This window comes from Henckelia pumila, chromosome 2, assembly GCF_033568475.1.
Source record: "Henckelia pumila isolate YLH828 chromosome 2, ASM3356847v2, whole genome shotgun sequence".
Lineage (NCBI taxonomy): Eukaryota > Viridiplantae > Streptophyta > Magnoliopsida > Lamiales > Gesneriaceae > Henckelia > Henckelia pumila.
This window is the reverse complement of record NC_133121.1, coordinates 96,147,352-96,165,643: the sequence shown is the minus strand read 5'-3', so window position 1 is coordinate 96,165,643 and position 18,292 is coordinate 96,147,352. Positions and strand designations below refer to the sequence as shown.

The following is an 18,292-nucleotide window of genomic DNA, read 5'->3' as shown; positions in this document are numbered from 1 at the left end:
TATTTATTTTTAAATATTTTTATTCTGTGCATATATGTACATATTTTATTTAGTAAGTATAAAAAAAAAAAAAAAAATTCCGCATATTTATTTATTAATTATAGAGTTAGGGTCGTTTCATAAAATTTCCCGTAACCGAGCGATGAAGTGCTACCGTGAGATATTATCGCTAAATGCAACAAAAAAATTTGGGGGGGGGGGGGGGTGGTTTGTTAAATTTCAACCACACAAGAGAAAACAACCAATTAAGCGATGAAACAACAAACGTGAACATAATACTGTTATATTACTTTGAAAACACCATGTCGACAAACAAATGTTTTACCGATGGTGAACTAACGTCACAAGAACAACACGCATAAACAATCTACGAAAACCGAACAATAAGCGTAACAACACAGTAACCATGCGCAAGCCCACTGGTACTGGGACGAACAAAAGTTTGAATCAACCCGTTGAAGGGAAATTTCTGCAAAAATAGCACAAACGATAGACATCCCTGGATTTGCAAACGATGACGATGTGCATATAACAAACCGGGGCACAGACGCACAGCTACAACCTACAATTGCGACGGAAAAATATACGAGCCATGATGATGAGTGAAGCGAGAGATACATGGGGCAACTTATAGAGAAAAGGATGGAAGCACCACTTAAAACTCCTCATTAAGGCAGGAATGCAGAAGGTCGGGAGTGAGAGATAGGTGGAAGGTCAAGGGCAAGCAATAAAGAAGAACATCAATGAGAAAGCAAAAAAGAAGGACACAAAGATATATTCATATTTCAATTCACACACACACACACACACACATATATATATATAATAGATATATATTATAATAAAAATAGCTTCATTTTGAGGATTATCTAACTCTAATTCAATATGCATCTTTCACAGATTGAGATTCCTAACTTAAAGGTACTATGACTTGTTGACATATGAGATCATATGAGTAAGACATGGTGTCGCCATATCCTAATCAACATTCTTAGTAATGTTGAGCTTGAGTGTATCCAATGTTGATGGCATTAAGAACTTAATGCCACCTTCAATAGCCAAAAATTTCGTGAATCTAAAACAGTTATCTATAAAAAGATGCCAAGAGATGGTTGCGATTATTGAGGATGAGAAAGAAGTATTTGTCAGTAATCTTTTTCCATGATTGGAATGGCTTCATATCAGTAAGCTACACAAGTTGAGAAGGTTCTGTCAGTGGAAGCATACTTTCGAGTTACTGTTAGTCACTAAAGTATGTTCTAGTAGATGCTTTGGGATTGTTATTTACACCAAACTTGTCTGAGTTCAAGATAATCATTAAACAAGTTGAAATGAAAGGTTTGAATGGCGGCATACGTGATCACTTCATGACTTAGGTATGTTTCTATGAAATCCTATACTCTCTTTTTTACCATGACGAAAAGTTGGTGAATTATTAATGTAAGCTTTAATTGGAATACGTATGAACCCTGCCTATATTTCCCCCCCTATATTTATGCTCATGTTTGTGTTGTTTTGGTTAGCCAATGTGTGAAGACCCAAACCAACCATGAAGGGAGATGACATATACATTTCGATTTTGAACCACAAACAAGGAATATTTTGAAAATGTCATTTATATTGGCTTTTGTGCATAGTTGAACAAGACGTAAAGCTAATAATGAAGGCTAATTTCAGTTTCAAGAAAACCAAGGGCCATGAACCACCATTATTTCATTATTATATCAAAATATAATGGCCATAATGCTAGGATTGAATGACCCTTCAAGCTCCTATATACTCCACCTATAAATATACATCGTCTTAAGGGAGAAATAACACCCAAAAACGTAGCAAAACACCTCCCCAAATTCGAACACGAGCTCCTATATTTTGAGCATTTCTGCACCAGTTAGAAGGTCATCTTCAGAAAGCTATTTTTTCGACTACGCAAAGAATATAAACCGATCTCCACCGTTTACAAAATTCTGACCAAATTTCAGATCGATCCAACCGTCCAAAATGTCGCAAAGACCTCTGCAATTTGACTGGTAAAAGACACATGCAAATCCGAAAATTTCTTTCACTCTTCTATTTTCGAGCAAGAAGGCAGTATATTTAGTTACCATCTCTTTATCAATTTTTAAACACTAGGGATGGTAATGGGGCGGGTATGGGGCGGGTCTGGCTAAACCCGAGACCCGCCCTGCCTCTCTTTGGACCCGTGAGCCTGCCCCACGAATCCGGTGGGTCCAATCCGGGTTAGACCCGTTGGATCCGCAAAAAATTAAATATTTTTAAATTTATTAAATTAAAAAGTTTAAAAATTTAAAAAAATCATTAAATTAAATTTCAAATATATATTGATAATATTTAAGATAAAAAAATTTATTCTGATAAGTTAAAATTTATCAACCTGTTATTAATTAATAATTATTAGCCAAAATAATATTATAATTATATATTTTTATACTAACATATCATAATAAAATAAATTCATTACAATCCAATAATATTATACACTTAAATTATAGTTAAAATATTATTATTTAGTATAAAAATATAATTATATAATATTAATATTACATATATATTATATATATATATATATATATATATATATATATATTTTATGGCGGGGCGGGTTCGAGGTGGGTTTGGCCAAACCCGGGGCGAGACTCGCCCCGGACCCGCTTGTGGACCCGCTTTGGCGAGTCTAGACCCGACCCATTGTCATCCCTATTAAACCCTCAATTAGCTAAAGTACTCCAACTCTAAAAACTAATTTCTCTTACATTTCGTTTCTACTATTTTTGTTATTTGTTACAAGTAAAATAGATATACTTTTTTCTTTCAGTATATATCTGGACGTGTATGATCGACCGACCTTTTGATTCAGTGTATAATTATATTGTTTCGGTCATTAATTATCGCTTTCGGCTATGAATTTAACAAAGCCAGGAAGGGGACGAGGAAAGATGAAAGCTGCAGACGTGAGATGCTTTTTAAAACCATTCCTCATCTCTAACTTCTTAGTGAAAAGAGAAAATCTAGATTCTCTCAAGCCTCAATATTACATGTATCTTATTAAAAGCTAAAAAAAAAAACATTCTTATTCAGGAGAAACGACCACATCTACTAGTCCCTTCAATTAACTTTGGTAAAAGATGTGAGTTGCCTGAAATGCGCCCAAGGCTTGTCCCACACAACAGCCTCGTAGTTGGCCGTCTTGTTTCCAGCGGCCCCGTCGTTGGCGGTAATGACCAATTTGTAATTCATTCCCTCCACAACTTGGCTTTCACCCTTCACCACCTTCACAAACAGCAACTTGGCGCTGTTCTTGTTGTGCTCATCCACCGCGAATCTACTGATTTCCAACACAAGCGGCGAGTTCAGGTCCTTGATAGGTTGCCAACCGCCCGAGAGGGCGGAGACTTGGTGATGAAACGTAGCCACCAGGATCAGGAGGACCAAGGAGAGAAGAGGGCGAGATTTCAGTTCCATCTTTAATCTCTTTTTGTCTTGTCTTAGTTTTCTTTCTTGTGTTGTGTGGAAATGAAGAGTAATCTTTATGTGTTTATATAGCTACACAACAAATGCTTCATGTGCCTCATTTAATATATATTTTGGTAGGTCATAATATATTCGTAACAAGATTACAACGATAGTTTCATTATATGTATGCAATATTTGGGAACTATATTTTTGCACATAAGTCGATTAACAAACAAGTCATGCATAATATGCGGGAAAATAAGGTTTTTGGTCCACTAACTTTACCCTCTTTGGATTTTGGTCCATTAACTTTTCCGATTTGGGTTTTGGTAAACTAACTTTGCATTTTCAGTGTTTTTTGGTCCAACTACATAAGTGTCAGCTTCTGATTGGTCCACATCATCATTTTGAACCAATCAGAAGTTAACATGTATGCAGTTGGACCAAAAAACACTGAAAATGCAAAGTTAATATGCTAAAACCTACATCGAAAAAGTTATTGGACCAAAACCAAAACATGGACAAGTTAATGGACCAAAAAACTTATTTTCCATAATATGCCATCAAATTATAGAGATTTTGATATTTTATAGTGCTTTTCGTAATTAATTAATCTTTCACATATATATGGAATTGATGATTTTATAGATGCGTTGTTTAGACAATTAAATTAAGATTATGTTTGGATGGATGAATACAAATCAAAAGGTTGTATGCATAAATTTTAAATTAATTAATCTTCGCATATTTAAAATAAGTTTGCATTTGGATAGATGGATTTTCAGATTCATGAATTTTAATTATATTTTTATTGTTTACCATAAAACAATAGAATAAATATATTTTTACTTATTTAAACATTAATGGTGAAAACTAGAATAAATTTTAAATGACACAATTATTGAATGAATTTAATTGAAATTCATTCTAATTAATATGAAATACTATTTAACATATAACTGTGAATTTTGAAATTCATTCTAATTAACATAAAATGCATGTAAGAGTGAATTTGAAGTTTAAATATTACTTATTTTAAAAAAATGCATTTGATCATATCTATACATTTGAAATTCATCAATCGAACATAACCTAATTTATTTTACCTTTTTTTTTTTTTTTTTTTAAATCCTGGGCATCCACAACAATACAAATATTTCTACCAAATATTAATTGTGGGTCCATCTTGCCACATCACACTTCAAATATCTCACATTTACATCTTCATTTTCATTCCTACATTCCTTCTTCCTTTTTTTTTTCCAAAGTTCATTCCTTCTACTGTCAAACAACTCCACACGAAATTTTTAGTCGCAATGGATAAAAATTTTAACGAGTCTTTTAGGGATTTGTTAAATTATCCAAATAGCGACGATGATAGAAGTCGTGAAAATCAAGGAGTTCGTCTGAATCCACAACATCAATTTCCATTCCCTCCACAATTACCACCAAATATTCATAATTTCATGTATCCACCACCTTATCCTCATTATCAAAATTTTCACCAAACGACCCTCGAATGCTAGCTGCGGCTTGGGAAAATTTTTCACCAAACGACCCTCGAATGTCAGTCGCAAATTGGAGAAACGTGATTAGTAATGATTTGGTTTGTGCTCAGAACCTGAAATACTCCAAGTAGACGTGGCCGCTTCCTGACCCTAAGAATAGAAAAGCTCGGGTCCCACCGGGCGAGTAAGTGGTGATATCTTGGTAAGATAACCCAGGTGGTAAGAAAGCCCCGGAGGGTTTCAACTCCCGGGCGAGTAAGAAAGCCCGGTCATACAAAACAAAGGCACCACAATGACACTAATTCCTCGAGACAAGAAATGTGGTAATATCCTGGTAAGATAACCCGGGTGGTAAGAAAGCCCTGGAGGGTTTTAAGCACCCGGGCCATCTCAAAGACCCGGGAAGTTTTGGGGATCCCAGGAGATCGGGAGGAACCCGGGTAAAAGCATGGGAGCCGGGCATCTAGGAATAAGCCTTCGGAAGGTAGGAAAAGAAGGAAAGCCGGTGGGACCCGAGCTTTTCTATTCTCAGGGTCAGGAAGCGGCCACGTCTACTTGGAGTATTTTAGGTTCTGAGCACAGACCAAATCATTACTAATCACGTTTCAACGGAATAAGCTCTTTCCTGAGATTACGGGATGTCTAAATCACACGTGGTAACCATCCCATCGCCCTAAAAGCTGTCAGTGAGTTCATATCCAGTAATCATTGATGACCCGGGCGGACGAGTATAAGGACCAGCCTCGGGCGCCTGGCCTAGAAATTTTTTTCACGAATCTCTCAATTATTATTATCATTTTTTGCACATACTCATTTTTTCAAAATTCTAAGCCCACTCTATACATCTTAGTCTGACTTAAGCATCGGATGACGACGCCGAAAACCCTTCCGGCTCCGTACTTACGAGTTTTCTTGTTTTTCGGCGTGTAGGTTTCATCCCCAAGAAGATGAGGAACTCGCCTGCTATTTTTCCCGGGAATTTACCTACTCCCGGGTACCCATTTTATGATATTCGCATCAATGAGTAAAAATTCATATAGAACTATCGGTGTCTAATATCTAAGGTTCCTGAAATAATTTTTTGGTGTCATTTTGGTTGTTTTTCAAAAGCATAATAATTTTGCTTGGTTTTGGAAAAATATGTTTTATTTACAAAAAGGGAAAAACTTCAGGCTTCAAGCCTTCAACTCTTAATTGTTCCTTTTTTCTTTTTCCTTAATTTCTACTTTTAGCTTCTTTAATTACCAAATTAACTTAAAATTTCACTTTACTTTTATAGGGTAGATCACTCAACTTACCTTATGTGTATTACTTTAATCATAAATTTAATGTTATATGATTTGTCACGTCAATAATATATCATTAATTACGTTCATATGTACAGATATGAACCATTTGATAAATGCATGGTTTGAGTATTACCCTTAAACACTAGTCGGTGTTAGATAATTTTTTTGGTTTTATTTGTTCCACTTTATTATTGGTTCGGTGTATAATATTAAATTTCAACGATAGTTCTTGTGGCTAATGTTTTGATTCATGGAGGGTCATTTGACTATTATTTAGTGTTCTAAAAAGCTCGCTTAAACGACGCTTAATCTTGCTTAAGCTTTAATACGCTTAAACTCGATTAAGCGACCGCTTTTTAGAACGGAAGATTTCATTTATTTTTTACAAAGAAATTTTTTTTTATAAATATATATATTTATAGTTTAGAACTTGAATTATATATTAAATCATATATTTATGGTTAATCTAATATTTTATTTAATGTTTGTCTTAAAATAATTAAAATTATAGTAAAAATTAAAAATATTTTTTCACGCTTAAGCTCGTTCTAAGCTCGATTAAGCTTGAAAAACTTGAAGCTTGACCTCCACACTTTGACGCGCTTCACATTTTTTAGAACATTGCTATTATTTGAACATTATTTTATTTACTCCTACGCTATCCTATAAATGTTGGACGATAGCGTCTAATTACTCATTTGCTTTTTTCAACTCATCTCAAATTGCTAGGCGGGAATTCCATTTACGCCTCATCACAAAAGAGGTAAAATCAAAGGAAAGCGAATAAATCAAAGGGAGCAGTAGATGAAATCGGAACGGGTGATTCAGGAAATTCATTCACTTCCAATGCATTATATCAAACACAATACAATTTATATATTTGTATTAATCACTCACATCAAACCACATATATGTTATCACAATATAATATTTATCTCTAAACTTTTTCTTAATTACCATCCCACATACTATGACCGTTATTAAGATTATTAAACTAATTTTATAGGATGTTGAATAATGAATGCATAAACAATCACATGTTTACTTTAATGGATCAATTTTGTAATTGATATTATGATTAAGTGACGAATTACAATTTTTTCATTTATTTATAATATATAATCTTATTTTTAATTTTTATTTGTAAATTTTTATTAATCCACATGTAAATTATTTTAATTAACCAAAATTATTGAGTATAAATACTATTTATTTTTTAAAACATAAATTAATAAATTGAGTTAATTTTTTCACATGACTAAGGATAAAATCTAATAAAATTTATTTAATCATATCTTAAATTATTAGAGTTTTTATTCATTTTTTTATAATTTTTAAATAGATCTTTTGTATGTTAAAATGAAATAAAATATATTAATATATTTTAAAGTATTCGAAATTCATATCCATGTTATGTATTTTAAATGATGGTTTTCATATATTATTTTTTTGTGAAGTAAATTAAGGATATTAGTGTAATTTTTTCAATCGAAAATATAATTAGTTAAAAATGATTATTTATCACATCATTTATTTGTGATAAATCATCAAAATTTAAAATTTAAATAAGGTAAATATGAATGTACTTTATGAGTCCTCAAAAAACAAGTAAACATGTGATTGTATAAAATTATTAATATAATTTTATACTTATCATAACAAGTAAACGCACTTTATATATATGAATTATCATATCACTTAAACCAAACAATGTCTTAATGTAGGATCTTATTAACCTATATATAACATGGTGCAATATATTGTTTACTCCATATTTAAAATTATCAAAGACCAGCTCGAACATGTTCAAATATTTTTCCAAGCTATATCAGAGTGCATTGAGCTTAAAATTGTTAAGATCGATATAAAGGCAAACATAGTTATATAAAAATGAAATGTGGTGTACTATATATAACATCTCTTCTTCAAAGAAGCAATCCACCGAGTAAACCTAAATCAGACAATGAGCTAACATGGTTTACACGATGTTTTAGCTAGAATATATCGAGTACGCATCGAAAATAATAGTGACAGATTTATCATCATAACAAAATAATGCTTAAAAAAATTAAACAAGGAATTGTGAAGTCTTACCGATAATTTTAATGACACTACTATAGTGTTGATTCCTAAGAAGAAAAAGCCTGATAAGATCACTGATTTGCCGCCTATTTCTTTATGTAATGTCATTTACAAGATTATCTCTAAAGTATTAGCTAATTGCTTGAAACGTGTGATTAACTCGATCATATCCGAGCCTCAATGTGCTTTCACGTCTGGTAGATTTATTACCGACAATGTTATTATTGCTTTCGAAATTGGTCATTATCTAAAGCGCAAGACTCAAGGTAAAATAGGCGAAGCAGGACTCAAACTGGATATGTCTAAAGCTTTTGACAGAGTAGAATGGCAATTTCTCAGGAATATGTTGGCTAAATTGGGATTTCCTAGTAAATTCATTCAGTTGGTGATGCTTTGCGTATCTACTGTCAGATATACAGTGGTAAACAATTCGCATGAGATTGGTCCAATTATTTCTCAACGTGGGCTTCGTCAAGGTGATCCGCTTTCTCCATACTTGTTCCTTATCTGTGCTGAAGGGTTGTCTTCTTTGCTGCATAATGAAGTTCTCTTAGGGAATTTACATGGAGTCAAGGTAGCCAGAACTGCTCCTCCCATCTCTCATCTTTTTTTCGCGGATGATAGCTTCCTCTTCTTCAGAGCTAATATGGAAGAATGCCATCGGATTAAGACTTGTCTTCGAGAGTATGAAGCAGCTTCTGGCCAAATCATTAACTTTGAGAAATCTTCTATTTCCTTCAGTAGAAATGTGTCAAACCAGAGGAAGCATGAAATTTGCTCTGAATTAAGGGTGGGATACACGTCAGACCATGACAATCATCTAGGCCTCACTTCTCTTATTGGTAGAAAGAAATCTGAAGTGTTTGCATTTATTAAAGAAAAGGCGTGGTCCAAAATGAATGGTTGGAAACAAAAGCTGCTATCTCAAGAAGGAAAAGAAGTTCTTTTAAAATCAGTGGTCCAAGCCATCCCTTCATATGCAATGAGTGTATTTGCGCTGCCTCTAACACTTTGTGCGGAGTTGGAAAGGATGATGAACTCCTTTTGGTGGGGCAAGTCTGGGCAAAATGGAGGTGGAATTAGGTGGAAGAGCTGGACGAAACTTAGCAGCAGGAAGACTGAAGGAGGAATGAGGTTCAAGAAGATCCATGAATTCAATTTGGCTTTATTGTCCAAACAAAGCTGGAAGCTCCTGGTCAATCCTTCCTCTCTAACATCTCGAGTCCTCAAAGCTCGCTATTATCCTACTGGTTCATTTCTGGATGCAAAAATTGGTGCCAATCCAAGCTATGTTTGGAGAAGCATTATGCAAACTCAAGATATCATCCGAAAGGGTGTGAGATGGCGCATCGGTTCAGGCTGTAAAGTGAAGATATGGAGCGACCCTTGGCTTCCAGATTTTTACAGCCCTTTTGTCACTTTGGTCGCTTATGTGAGTGAATTAATTATCTCAGAAGATAGGAGCTGAAATCTGGATTTGATCCACGAGCTTTTTAATGAAAGAGATCGACATCTTATTCTCTCAATCCCCTTGAGTCGACATGCGGCTCCGGATACGTGGCTTTGGGTGGAAGATAAGAAAGGAATTTACTCTGTGAAAAGCGGGTACAAAGCTCAGCTCAGTGCTAGAAATTCTCATCCCGTTCCTTCAACCATTTTTTGGAATCGTGTGTGGAAGATAAACCTACCTAACAAGGTTCGCAACTTCGTTTGGAGAGCTCTATCAGATTGTATGCCTACTGTACATGCTTTGCAATCCAAACGAGTTTATATTCCACCTACTTGCCCTCTGTGCCACCGTGATCTAGAAGACGTGCTCCATGTTTTAGTGTATTGTCCTTATGCCCGATCGATCTGGAATATTTCATCCGTTGGGGGTTTTATAACTTTCTCGAGATCATTTTCAGATTGGTGGAATCATTTGGTTGCTACCAAGGATGCCAGGGAGATTGAACTAGTTGCCGCAGTCATGTGGAACATTTGGCTCAACCGAAATAATGTGATCTGGAATGTCATTTGCTCCTCGGCCACTCATGTCTATCGGTTAGCACTTGATCTTATTTCACAATGGAAAAAAGCCCATTCCTACCTTAATCCCAATCATGGAGCAAACCAATCGATTGGTGCTTGCATATGGCAAAGACCTCCTGAGCATGTTCTCAAATGCAATGTTGATGCCACTCTTCTTCCAGATCCTCCTCTTGTCGGTTATGGTTGTCTCATCCGAGACTCTTATGGTATTGTTCTAGCAGCAACTCACGGCAGAGTCCACGACAGTAATGATCCAGCTATGGCTGAAGCTCTAGCCATTCGTGAAGCTCTTAGTTGGATAAAGGAACTTCATTTCCCATCAATCATCGTGGAATCGGATGCGTTAACAATTATTGATGCTCTTAATAATTTTATTCTGGATTGCTCAGCCTTGAATCTCATCATTGAAGACTGCAAACTTCTCGCTCGAGATATTTCATCTTGTTCTTTTGTTCTTGCCAGACGATCAGCGAATCAGGCTGCCCATGCTAGGGAGACTGCTTCTATGCCTGATCTAGTAGGTAGATTTGCTCCCTCTCCTACTGTTATTTCGAAATCTATTGTACCGGACTTGACTTATTAATATATGTTTCTCCTTTCGAAAAAAAAAGTACTCGCCAATTTCAGTCTGTTAGCTAAATAAATCTCTCTCTTTTATTAATTTTTTAAAATGAATTCATCGATTATTTTCAATAATCCATTTCTTCTTCATCCTCTACTCTTTCATCTCTTTCTATTTCTATATCATTCTTCTCTGTTTAACATTCAAGAAATGAATTTATCAGCAGAGTAAAGGGAAGATATATATCGAAGTAATTTCTGCGGAGATTCATGGGGAAATAAATTTCAGATGCAAGGAAAATAGGTGGAAGCTGCTGCCATTTCTTGATTTCTCGGCTGTTGCGTTTCTTGATATCTCTTGAATTCTCCAGAAGTTACCCACGAATACAACCAGTTTGAGTCTGCTTGCTACATCGATCCTCATCTGGGCTTCGCACGAAGGTACCCATTTTCGATACCCATTAGCCTATTTAGCGTTATCTATTTGCAGCCTAATTAACATATTTTCAATTTCAACTACGAATGTGTCTTTGGCTGGATCAGTATCTTTTGTTTGGGAATCTTTGTCATCATGGTTGTAGAATATTTACTTAGAATTTTTTTTTTACTTGTTTCTTCGGAGATTCTTTTAAGGGTGATGCCACGTGTAGAGAGAATTACATCTAAGAATTAGACGTTGTATTTGAAATCACAAAATTTTTTATCGACTTTATTTTAAAAAACTCTTTAAAAAATACATAAAGATATTATTTCAAAATGTACGGTATAACCCAACTTGTAATTGTGCGTGTATGTAGCATTTTCATATATATATATATATATATATGTGTGTGTGTGTGTGTGTTTTTTTTTTTTTTTTTATTGGTGATGACCGATCTTTTTATATGAAGTACCACCAGAGTATGGAAAACCGCGAGAAAGGCAGGCTTGAATATGTGAAAGAAATTGTGAAAGACATAGTCACTGATGTCCTGTTGCCTCCTGTCAAGCGCCATCTTGATTATTTCTTTTGCTTCCACGACAACATTCGGGACCTCGAGGGCGAAGTTCGTTGTTTGGAAAGAGAGAGGCGTGATATGGATCAAAAGATCCAAGAGGGTCGGTTTCGTGCCGAAAGTGCTAACCCTGAGGTCGAAAATTGGTCGAATGAAGCCGATCAGAGGCTGGAGGAGGCGAGGAGGATTTTGCGAAGAGGCCATGAGCTTAAGCCTTGGAATATAATCCTGTGGTACTTGGCGGGAAAGAGTGCCAAAGTCACAGCACAAGGCATTTCAAGACTAAGGCGTGACATTAATTTGAATTCTAATAATTTGTGTACGGAGTGTCCATAACTAACCTGTAACACAAACCAGGAACTCACTTAGTAAAGTCAAGTGGTGGCTCTGATGCCACGTGAAAGAAACGGTGTACGTGGTTGGTTATGTAAAATAGGCAGTGTTGTCCTTTGTGTTGTAACACCACAGACAACACAGTGCAGCGAAAATTTAAAGCGTAAATAAAACACAAGTAAATAATTTTGCACGAGTATAAAAACTCGTGCGGGTGCCTTAAGGCTAAATATTACTAGTAAACGTAAGATCAGTCTTACAAAGCAATCCTAGTAATTTTACGAAAAGTCATTAAATCCTAAATTTCTCAACAAGTTGAGAAATCAAACTTGCACCCTAAAATACAACAGATTATAAAAGAAATTGGATGCAACTCCCGTAGCCTAAATTGAAGAAACAGAAAAGATCTTCAACAACACAGTTCCCACAGTGTTGTCTCTGATGTCTTCAACACGAACGGCAACACGGGGACATGCAACAACGATGGTTGCAAACCTTGCTTCAGAGTTCTTCAAATTCTTCAATAGAATTCTTCAGAGTATGCGCAGTGTATTATCGTCTGAAGCATCCATTCATCTTGTGCGTGAAATCCCCTTTTATAGATTAGCATTCAAATCTTGAAGATTTTCTTAGATAGAATCCTACAAGAATAAGCAACTATCTTTTAGTATGAAATAAACTCTATCAAATCTTGCAAATCAAATCTTGATAATATCGAATTATATTATATCAAATAATCACCTTATCAAGACATGATTTAAACTTGGCAAATATATCTTTAACATAATCGATTTATATATAGGATATTTACCATATATTTTATCTTGTCTAGAAAGCAAAATCTTATAATATCCAATTAATTAAGGGCCAAAAATATCAAGGAATAAAATTCCTTTAAGACGCGTTGAGAACGACATTGTGGAGTCTTTGAAAGACAACAATGTCGGTATCATAGCGATTTGTGGCGTAGAAGGCGTTGGAAAGACGACTATGGTGCAAATAATCGAAGATAGGGTGAGAAAAGAGGGATTGTTTGACGAGGTTGTGGTGGTGGTTGTTGGTCCACGGATTGACATGCTTAAAATTCATAAGGAAATGGCTGAAATATTAGGTTTGAGATTGAGAGAGGAATCTTTGGTGGGTAGAGCACATAAAATACGCACCAGGCTGCTGGATGAAAGGAGAAAACTCGTCATATTCGACAATGTTTGGGAAAGCTTCGAGCTTAAGGATATAGGAGTTCCTTTCAGAGGATGCAAGATTATTTTGACATCTCGGTCTAGAGATGTAAGTGAAGAGATGGATGCACATAAAGTTGTTCAAATAGAAGCCTTAGATGAAGAAGAAGCCTGGAGACTTTTAAGTGCAAAATATGGTGGCGAATGTGTGGATAATTCAGAGTTGCGCCCCATAGCAGAAGCCGTCGCAGCAGAATGTAGAGGTTTGCCGCTTGCACTTGTGGCTACTGGCAAAGCTCTGAAAAACAGAAGCATACACGCCTGGGAATATTGGCTTTTACAGCGGAGAAGAGCCAATGCACTTGGCGAGTGACTCCCGTATCATTCATCCACATGATATAACATCTTCCTGGTAAGGAAGAAATTGTTCGGGGGAAAAAAAACTTAATATATAAATCCTATTGCTGCAATGTGCCAAAGAATTATGGCTTTGGCTGCAGCAATTAGTGAGACATGAGATGTATTATATCCATAAGTAATAATAACATCGTGAGTATCCATATCCAAGGAGAATCACTCTTCGTGTATGCATATAAAAACCAGCAACTGAATGTTATATTTTGAACACTTCATGGCGTTCGTTGTGCATTAAACTTGAACTAAAGTAGAATTATTCTATTTTCTAGGATTAGTTTATGTTGCACTTCGAGTAACATTCTTCTTTTGGTTTTATATAATATGCTCGATTAATCATCTGAATCCAAAATAAAAATAGACGGGACTCAATTTCTATTAACATAAATTTTAACCTAAAAACAATTTCTAGAATTTATGTAACCAATATTTCAAAATTAAATGTCCATAGGGACATAGACGAATTGGTAAGACATGAGGTGATGTGAGAAGAAATTTTTCAGCTTTACGGGTTCGATCCTCGTGTGGAGGATATTATTTGCTGAAATATTGTTGGGGTATGCTCTGGGCCGGGGTTGGTCATGTTGCTTCCTTCCTCATGTTCCTGCCGCTCATGCATATCTCTCGACTTAATCCTGCATTATTCGATAAACCTTTGAATCATGTGGGATGGGTCCCTTTCGGGGTCCACCCTTTAATATTTCAAAATTAAATATATTGTTTGCAATGAAAGTTAGACAAACACAAAAATTACGGAATGTATTTTAAACTGAATTTTAGGAAAAGAAAAACAACATGGTCTTTTTATTTTCTTTTTGTTTTTTTGACGGTCAATTTCTTGTAATTTATTGCAATAATAATAGGTCTTTAGTTACAAGATGAATTAACCAGACAGGGAAGTCTCCAATCTTCCACACAAAATTGGAAGAGGAAGAAATAAAAAAGGCAGCAATCGAGTGAGCTACAACATTTGCCGATCGCCGAATATGAGTAAGGTGTGTGTTACTTCGAGAATCCAGAAGACATCTAATTTCAGTAGCAATGGATCCTGCATAACTGATATCCTCTTCTAGCGTAGTGACTGCTTGCACCGCCAGAAGAGAATCTGAAGTGAAATGGTTAACCTGAAAGTTGTGAGTCTGAGCAACCTTAAAACCTTCTTGAATTGCTAAGAGTTCAGCAAATAACACAGATTGAGGATTATCAATTTGACGACCAAAAGCCAATACAGGTTGTCCTTCATGATTACGAATGACCCCACCAATTGCAAAAGAGCTAGTATTCTCATTGTAGGAAGCATCTACATTCATTTGAAGATTATTCTCAGATGGGGCAGCCCATGTCTCAGGTGAGCTGCAATTAGATTTCTCAAATCCAACATCCAGGGCCGTGCGTGCACTTTGAAATTCTTGAAGCAATTTCTCTCCCCAATCAGACAAAATCCCTTTTGTACCACTATCGTTCTTATGGATCAATCTTAATATCTCATTCCAAGTGGCCCAAGTCCTCATTACAAACACCTCAAAAGCATTCTTTTTAAGCTTTTGTTTAAACCAAAGAAATAAATCGAGGACATCCAAATGACATACCTGCTTTAACAACACCCAGAAACATGAATTTTTCCGGTTTTGTTTTATGAAAGGATACAGAAACAAAGCATGAGAAGTGGAGTCCTCCTGCGACCTACACAACGGACACCAAACATTCACTGGTACATGATGCAACAGGAGATTTAGCTGAGTTGGAATGATATTATGAACCACCCTCCAACAGAATATTCAAATTTTAGGTGGTATCGAAAGAGCCCAAAGGAACTGCCACCAACTCTTTAATCGAGAACATGAACTCAAAACTGGTGAGTCGTAAAAACCCATCTCTGACTTATATCCCTCACGGACTGAATATCTACCTTTAGGGTCGAGAGGCCAGAATCGGAAATCCTGTTGTTGATCTGAGAAAGTTGGGAGAGCCAATATTTCTTTTTCCAGGTAAGGTGGAAATAACTGCTGCACCAGCTGTGTATTCCAACCCCCATTTACCATGAGGTCCTTTACTTTTGAGTGTAAATCATGCTCTTGGATCATATTAACTCGGCCCCTTATTTTTGGAATCCATCTATCTTTTGAGATATCAATCTTGGCTCCATCTCCCACATGCCAACAAACTTCCTTTTCCAGCAAGGGACTACTCCATAGCAAGGAATGCCAAAGGTAAGAAGGGTTACTACCAAGGCCAGCTTCCATAACATCTTGGTGACGAAAATATCTTGCTTTGAGAACACGTGCAACCAGCGAGTCCGGATCTTTTATAATTCGCCATATTTGTTTGGCCAGTAAAGCCTTGTTAAAAGTCTCCAATTGGCGAAAACCCAATCCTCCCATACACTTGGGCTTACACAGAGATTTCCATGTTTTCCAATGCATTCTTTTCTTACCCTCGTCAATACCCCACCAAAAGTTAGAACATTCCTTTTCTATCTCATTACAAATCGACTTAGGAATGCGGAAACAAGACATAGCATAGGTGGGAATTGACTGTAAAACTGATTTAATTAAAGTCTCCTTACCACCAACTGAGAAAGTTTTGTTTCCCCAGCTTTGTATCCTTTTCACAACCCTCTCCACTAAATATCAAAATTGCAAACTCTTGCTTCGTGCTGAGATTGATGGTAGGCCAAGATAAACCTCATGACTTTGCACAATTGGGATGGCTAGCCTAGACTTAATGCTTTCTGCCATAGCTGCATTTGTATTCGGGCTAAAAGAAACCGATGACTTCTCATAGTTAATGAGTTGTCAAGCCTTATCATATCGGATTAGGCAATTTAGAATAGCCTCACAATCATTGATTGTGGCTTTGAAAAAGACCAAGCTATCATCAGCAAATAACAGGTGAGTAATAGATGGACATGAAGATGCAATGCGGACACCTGTTAATGAACGATGTTCTTCTAGTGATAGAATAGAAGACGATAATTCATGCGCACATAATACAAATAAATAAGGAGATAGAGGATCTCCCTGGCGAAGGCCTCTACTGGGAACAACATTTCCAACAATATCACCATTAACAGAGAATGAGTACCTGACAGATCACACACATCGCATTATCTTCTCCACCCAAATAGGTGAGAAACCCAACTTAAGCATCATACCCTTGAGAAAGCTCCATTCCACCCGATCATAAGCTTTGATCATATCCAATTTGAGTGCTCCATACCCTTTCTGCCGCTTTTTTCTGCTTCTAATCCAATGTAAAGCTTCAAAGCAGAGGATAATATTATCAGATATCAGTCTTCCTGGAACAAAGGCACTTTGAAACTCATTTATTGTTCGTTTGAGAACCTTTCTCAGCCGATTTGTAAGGCACCGAGCAACTATTTTGTAACATACATTGAACAAGCTAATGGGTCTGAAATCCTTCAAAGTCATAGGAGTCTTTATTTTTGGTACCAGAGTAACAATTGTATCATTCCAATCATCAAGGCTCGCTCCATTATTGAGAATATTTAAGATAGCCTCTGTGACTTCCACCCCAATAACATCCCAATATTTCTTGAAAAAGAAAACAGACATACCATCCGGTCCAGGAGCTTTATCTAGGTGCATATCCAGCATTGCCTTCCGAACTTCATCAGGAGAAAAGGTAGCACTGAGAGCAGAATTCATGTCATGATCAATAGTAGTAGCCACACAATCCAATATCTGGTTTATTTCTTCGGCTGTTGGATTAGTAGACGTGAAGAGATTATTAAAATAGCTCTCGATGATCTCATCCATCGTGTTTTTCTCTGTGCACCAATCACCATGAGCTGAAATAAGTCCACTGATATGATTTCTAACTCTCCTAGCCGAAGCACAAGCATGGAAGTATTTAGAATTCCTATCCCCTTGTGCAAGCCAAGTAACCCTGCTCCTTTGTTTCCAATACACTTCATCCTTGGTGACTAATTCCTCAACCTCTCGCTCAAGAGCACCAATTGTGGAAACCGATTTATGCCACTGCTCATGGGTTTTCAAGGTATTCAAATGTTGTCTCTTAAGCAGTATCTGTTTGGGAAGTTTGCCAAATCGATCACCAGCCCAAAGCTTTAAAGTTTTCTTACAGTTTCGAAGGTGGATCGGTAAAGTCATAGTCAGGTTCTCCTTATCCCAACTTTTCTGAACCATCTCCTGACAGTCAGATTCAGTGGCCCAATGTTGCTCGAACCTCAGAACCGCTTGCTTCCGACCCAATTTCTGCATCATTCCCCCTAGCTCCAAAAATATGGGTCTATGATCGGAGTGATAAAATTTTAAAGGAATACACCTTAGATGTTGGGTAAAGCAATCTCCATTCGAAGGAAGCCACATATCTATCCAACCTTTCAAAAATAAGATTACCAGTAGAACGACGGTTAACCCACGTGAAAAATTCTCCTTCACCAT

The 18,292-nt window shown here is 36.2% G+C and overlaps 2 protein-coding genes across 2 annotated transcripts; one reads left to right on the top strand and one right to left on the bottom strand.

Moving 5' to 3' along the window:
- The first annotated feature begins 11,847 nt into the window (after positions 1-11,847).
- LOC140877972 (disease resistance protein At4g27190-like) lies at positions 11,848-13,824 on the top strand. The gene is made up of 2 exons (XM_073281574.1): positions 11,848-12,211; positions 13,229-13,824. The coding sequence occupies exons 1-2, from the start codon at positions 11,848-11,850 to the stop codon at positions 13,822-13,824; spliced, it is 960 nt and encodes a 319-aa protein (XP_073137675.1).
- Positions 13,825-14,710: 886 nt separating this feature from the next.
- LOC140877971 (uncharacterized) lies at positions 14,711-16,381 on the bottom strand. The gene is made up of 3 exons (XM_073281573.1): positions 15,747-16,381; positions 15,455-15,548; positions 14,711-15,406 (listed from the first exon to the last, which is right to left on the bottom strand). Exons 1-3 carry the CDS (start codon positions 16,379-16,381, stop codon positions 14,711-14,713), a joined length of 1,425 nt encoding a protein of 474 aa, XP_073137674.1.
- Between the last annotated feature and the right edge of the window lie 1,911 nt (positions 16,382-18,292).

What these genes read in the sequence shown, in the direction of transcription:
- LOC140877972 (XM_073281574.1), top strand. Translation starts at nt 11,848, where the DNA reads ATGGAAAACCGCGAGAAAGGCAGGCTTGAATATGTGAAAGAAATTGTG. An exon ending in TGCCAAAGTCACAGCACAAG is followed by an intron (nt 12,212 to 13,228) that starts GCATTTCAAGAC and finishes TCGGTATCATAG; the next exon opens with CGATTTGTGGCGTAGAAGGC.
- LOC140877971 (XM_073281573.1), bottom strand. Translation starts at nt 16,381, where the DNA reads ATGTCTTGTTTCCGCATTCCTAAGTCGATTTGTAATGAGATAGAAAAG. An exon ending in TCAGTCCGTGAGGGATATAA is followed by an intron (nt 15,549 to 15,746) that starts GTCAGAGATGGG and finishes TCCGTTGTGTAG; the next exon opens with GTCGCAGGAGGACTCCACTT. An exon ending in TCTGGGTGTTGTTAAAGCAG is followed by an intron (nt 15,407 to 15,454) that starts GTATGTCATTTG and finishes TTTAAACAAAAG; the next exon opens with CTTAAAAAGAATGCTTTTGA.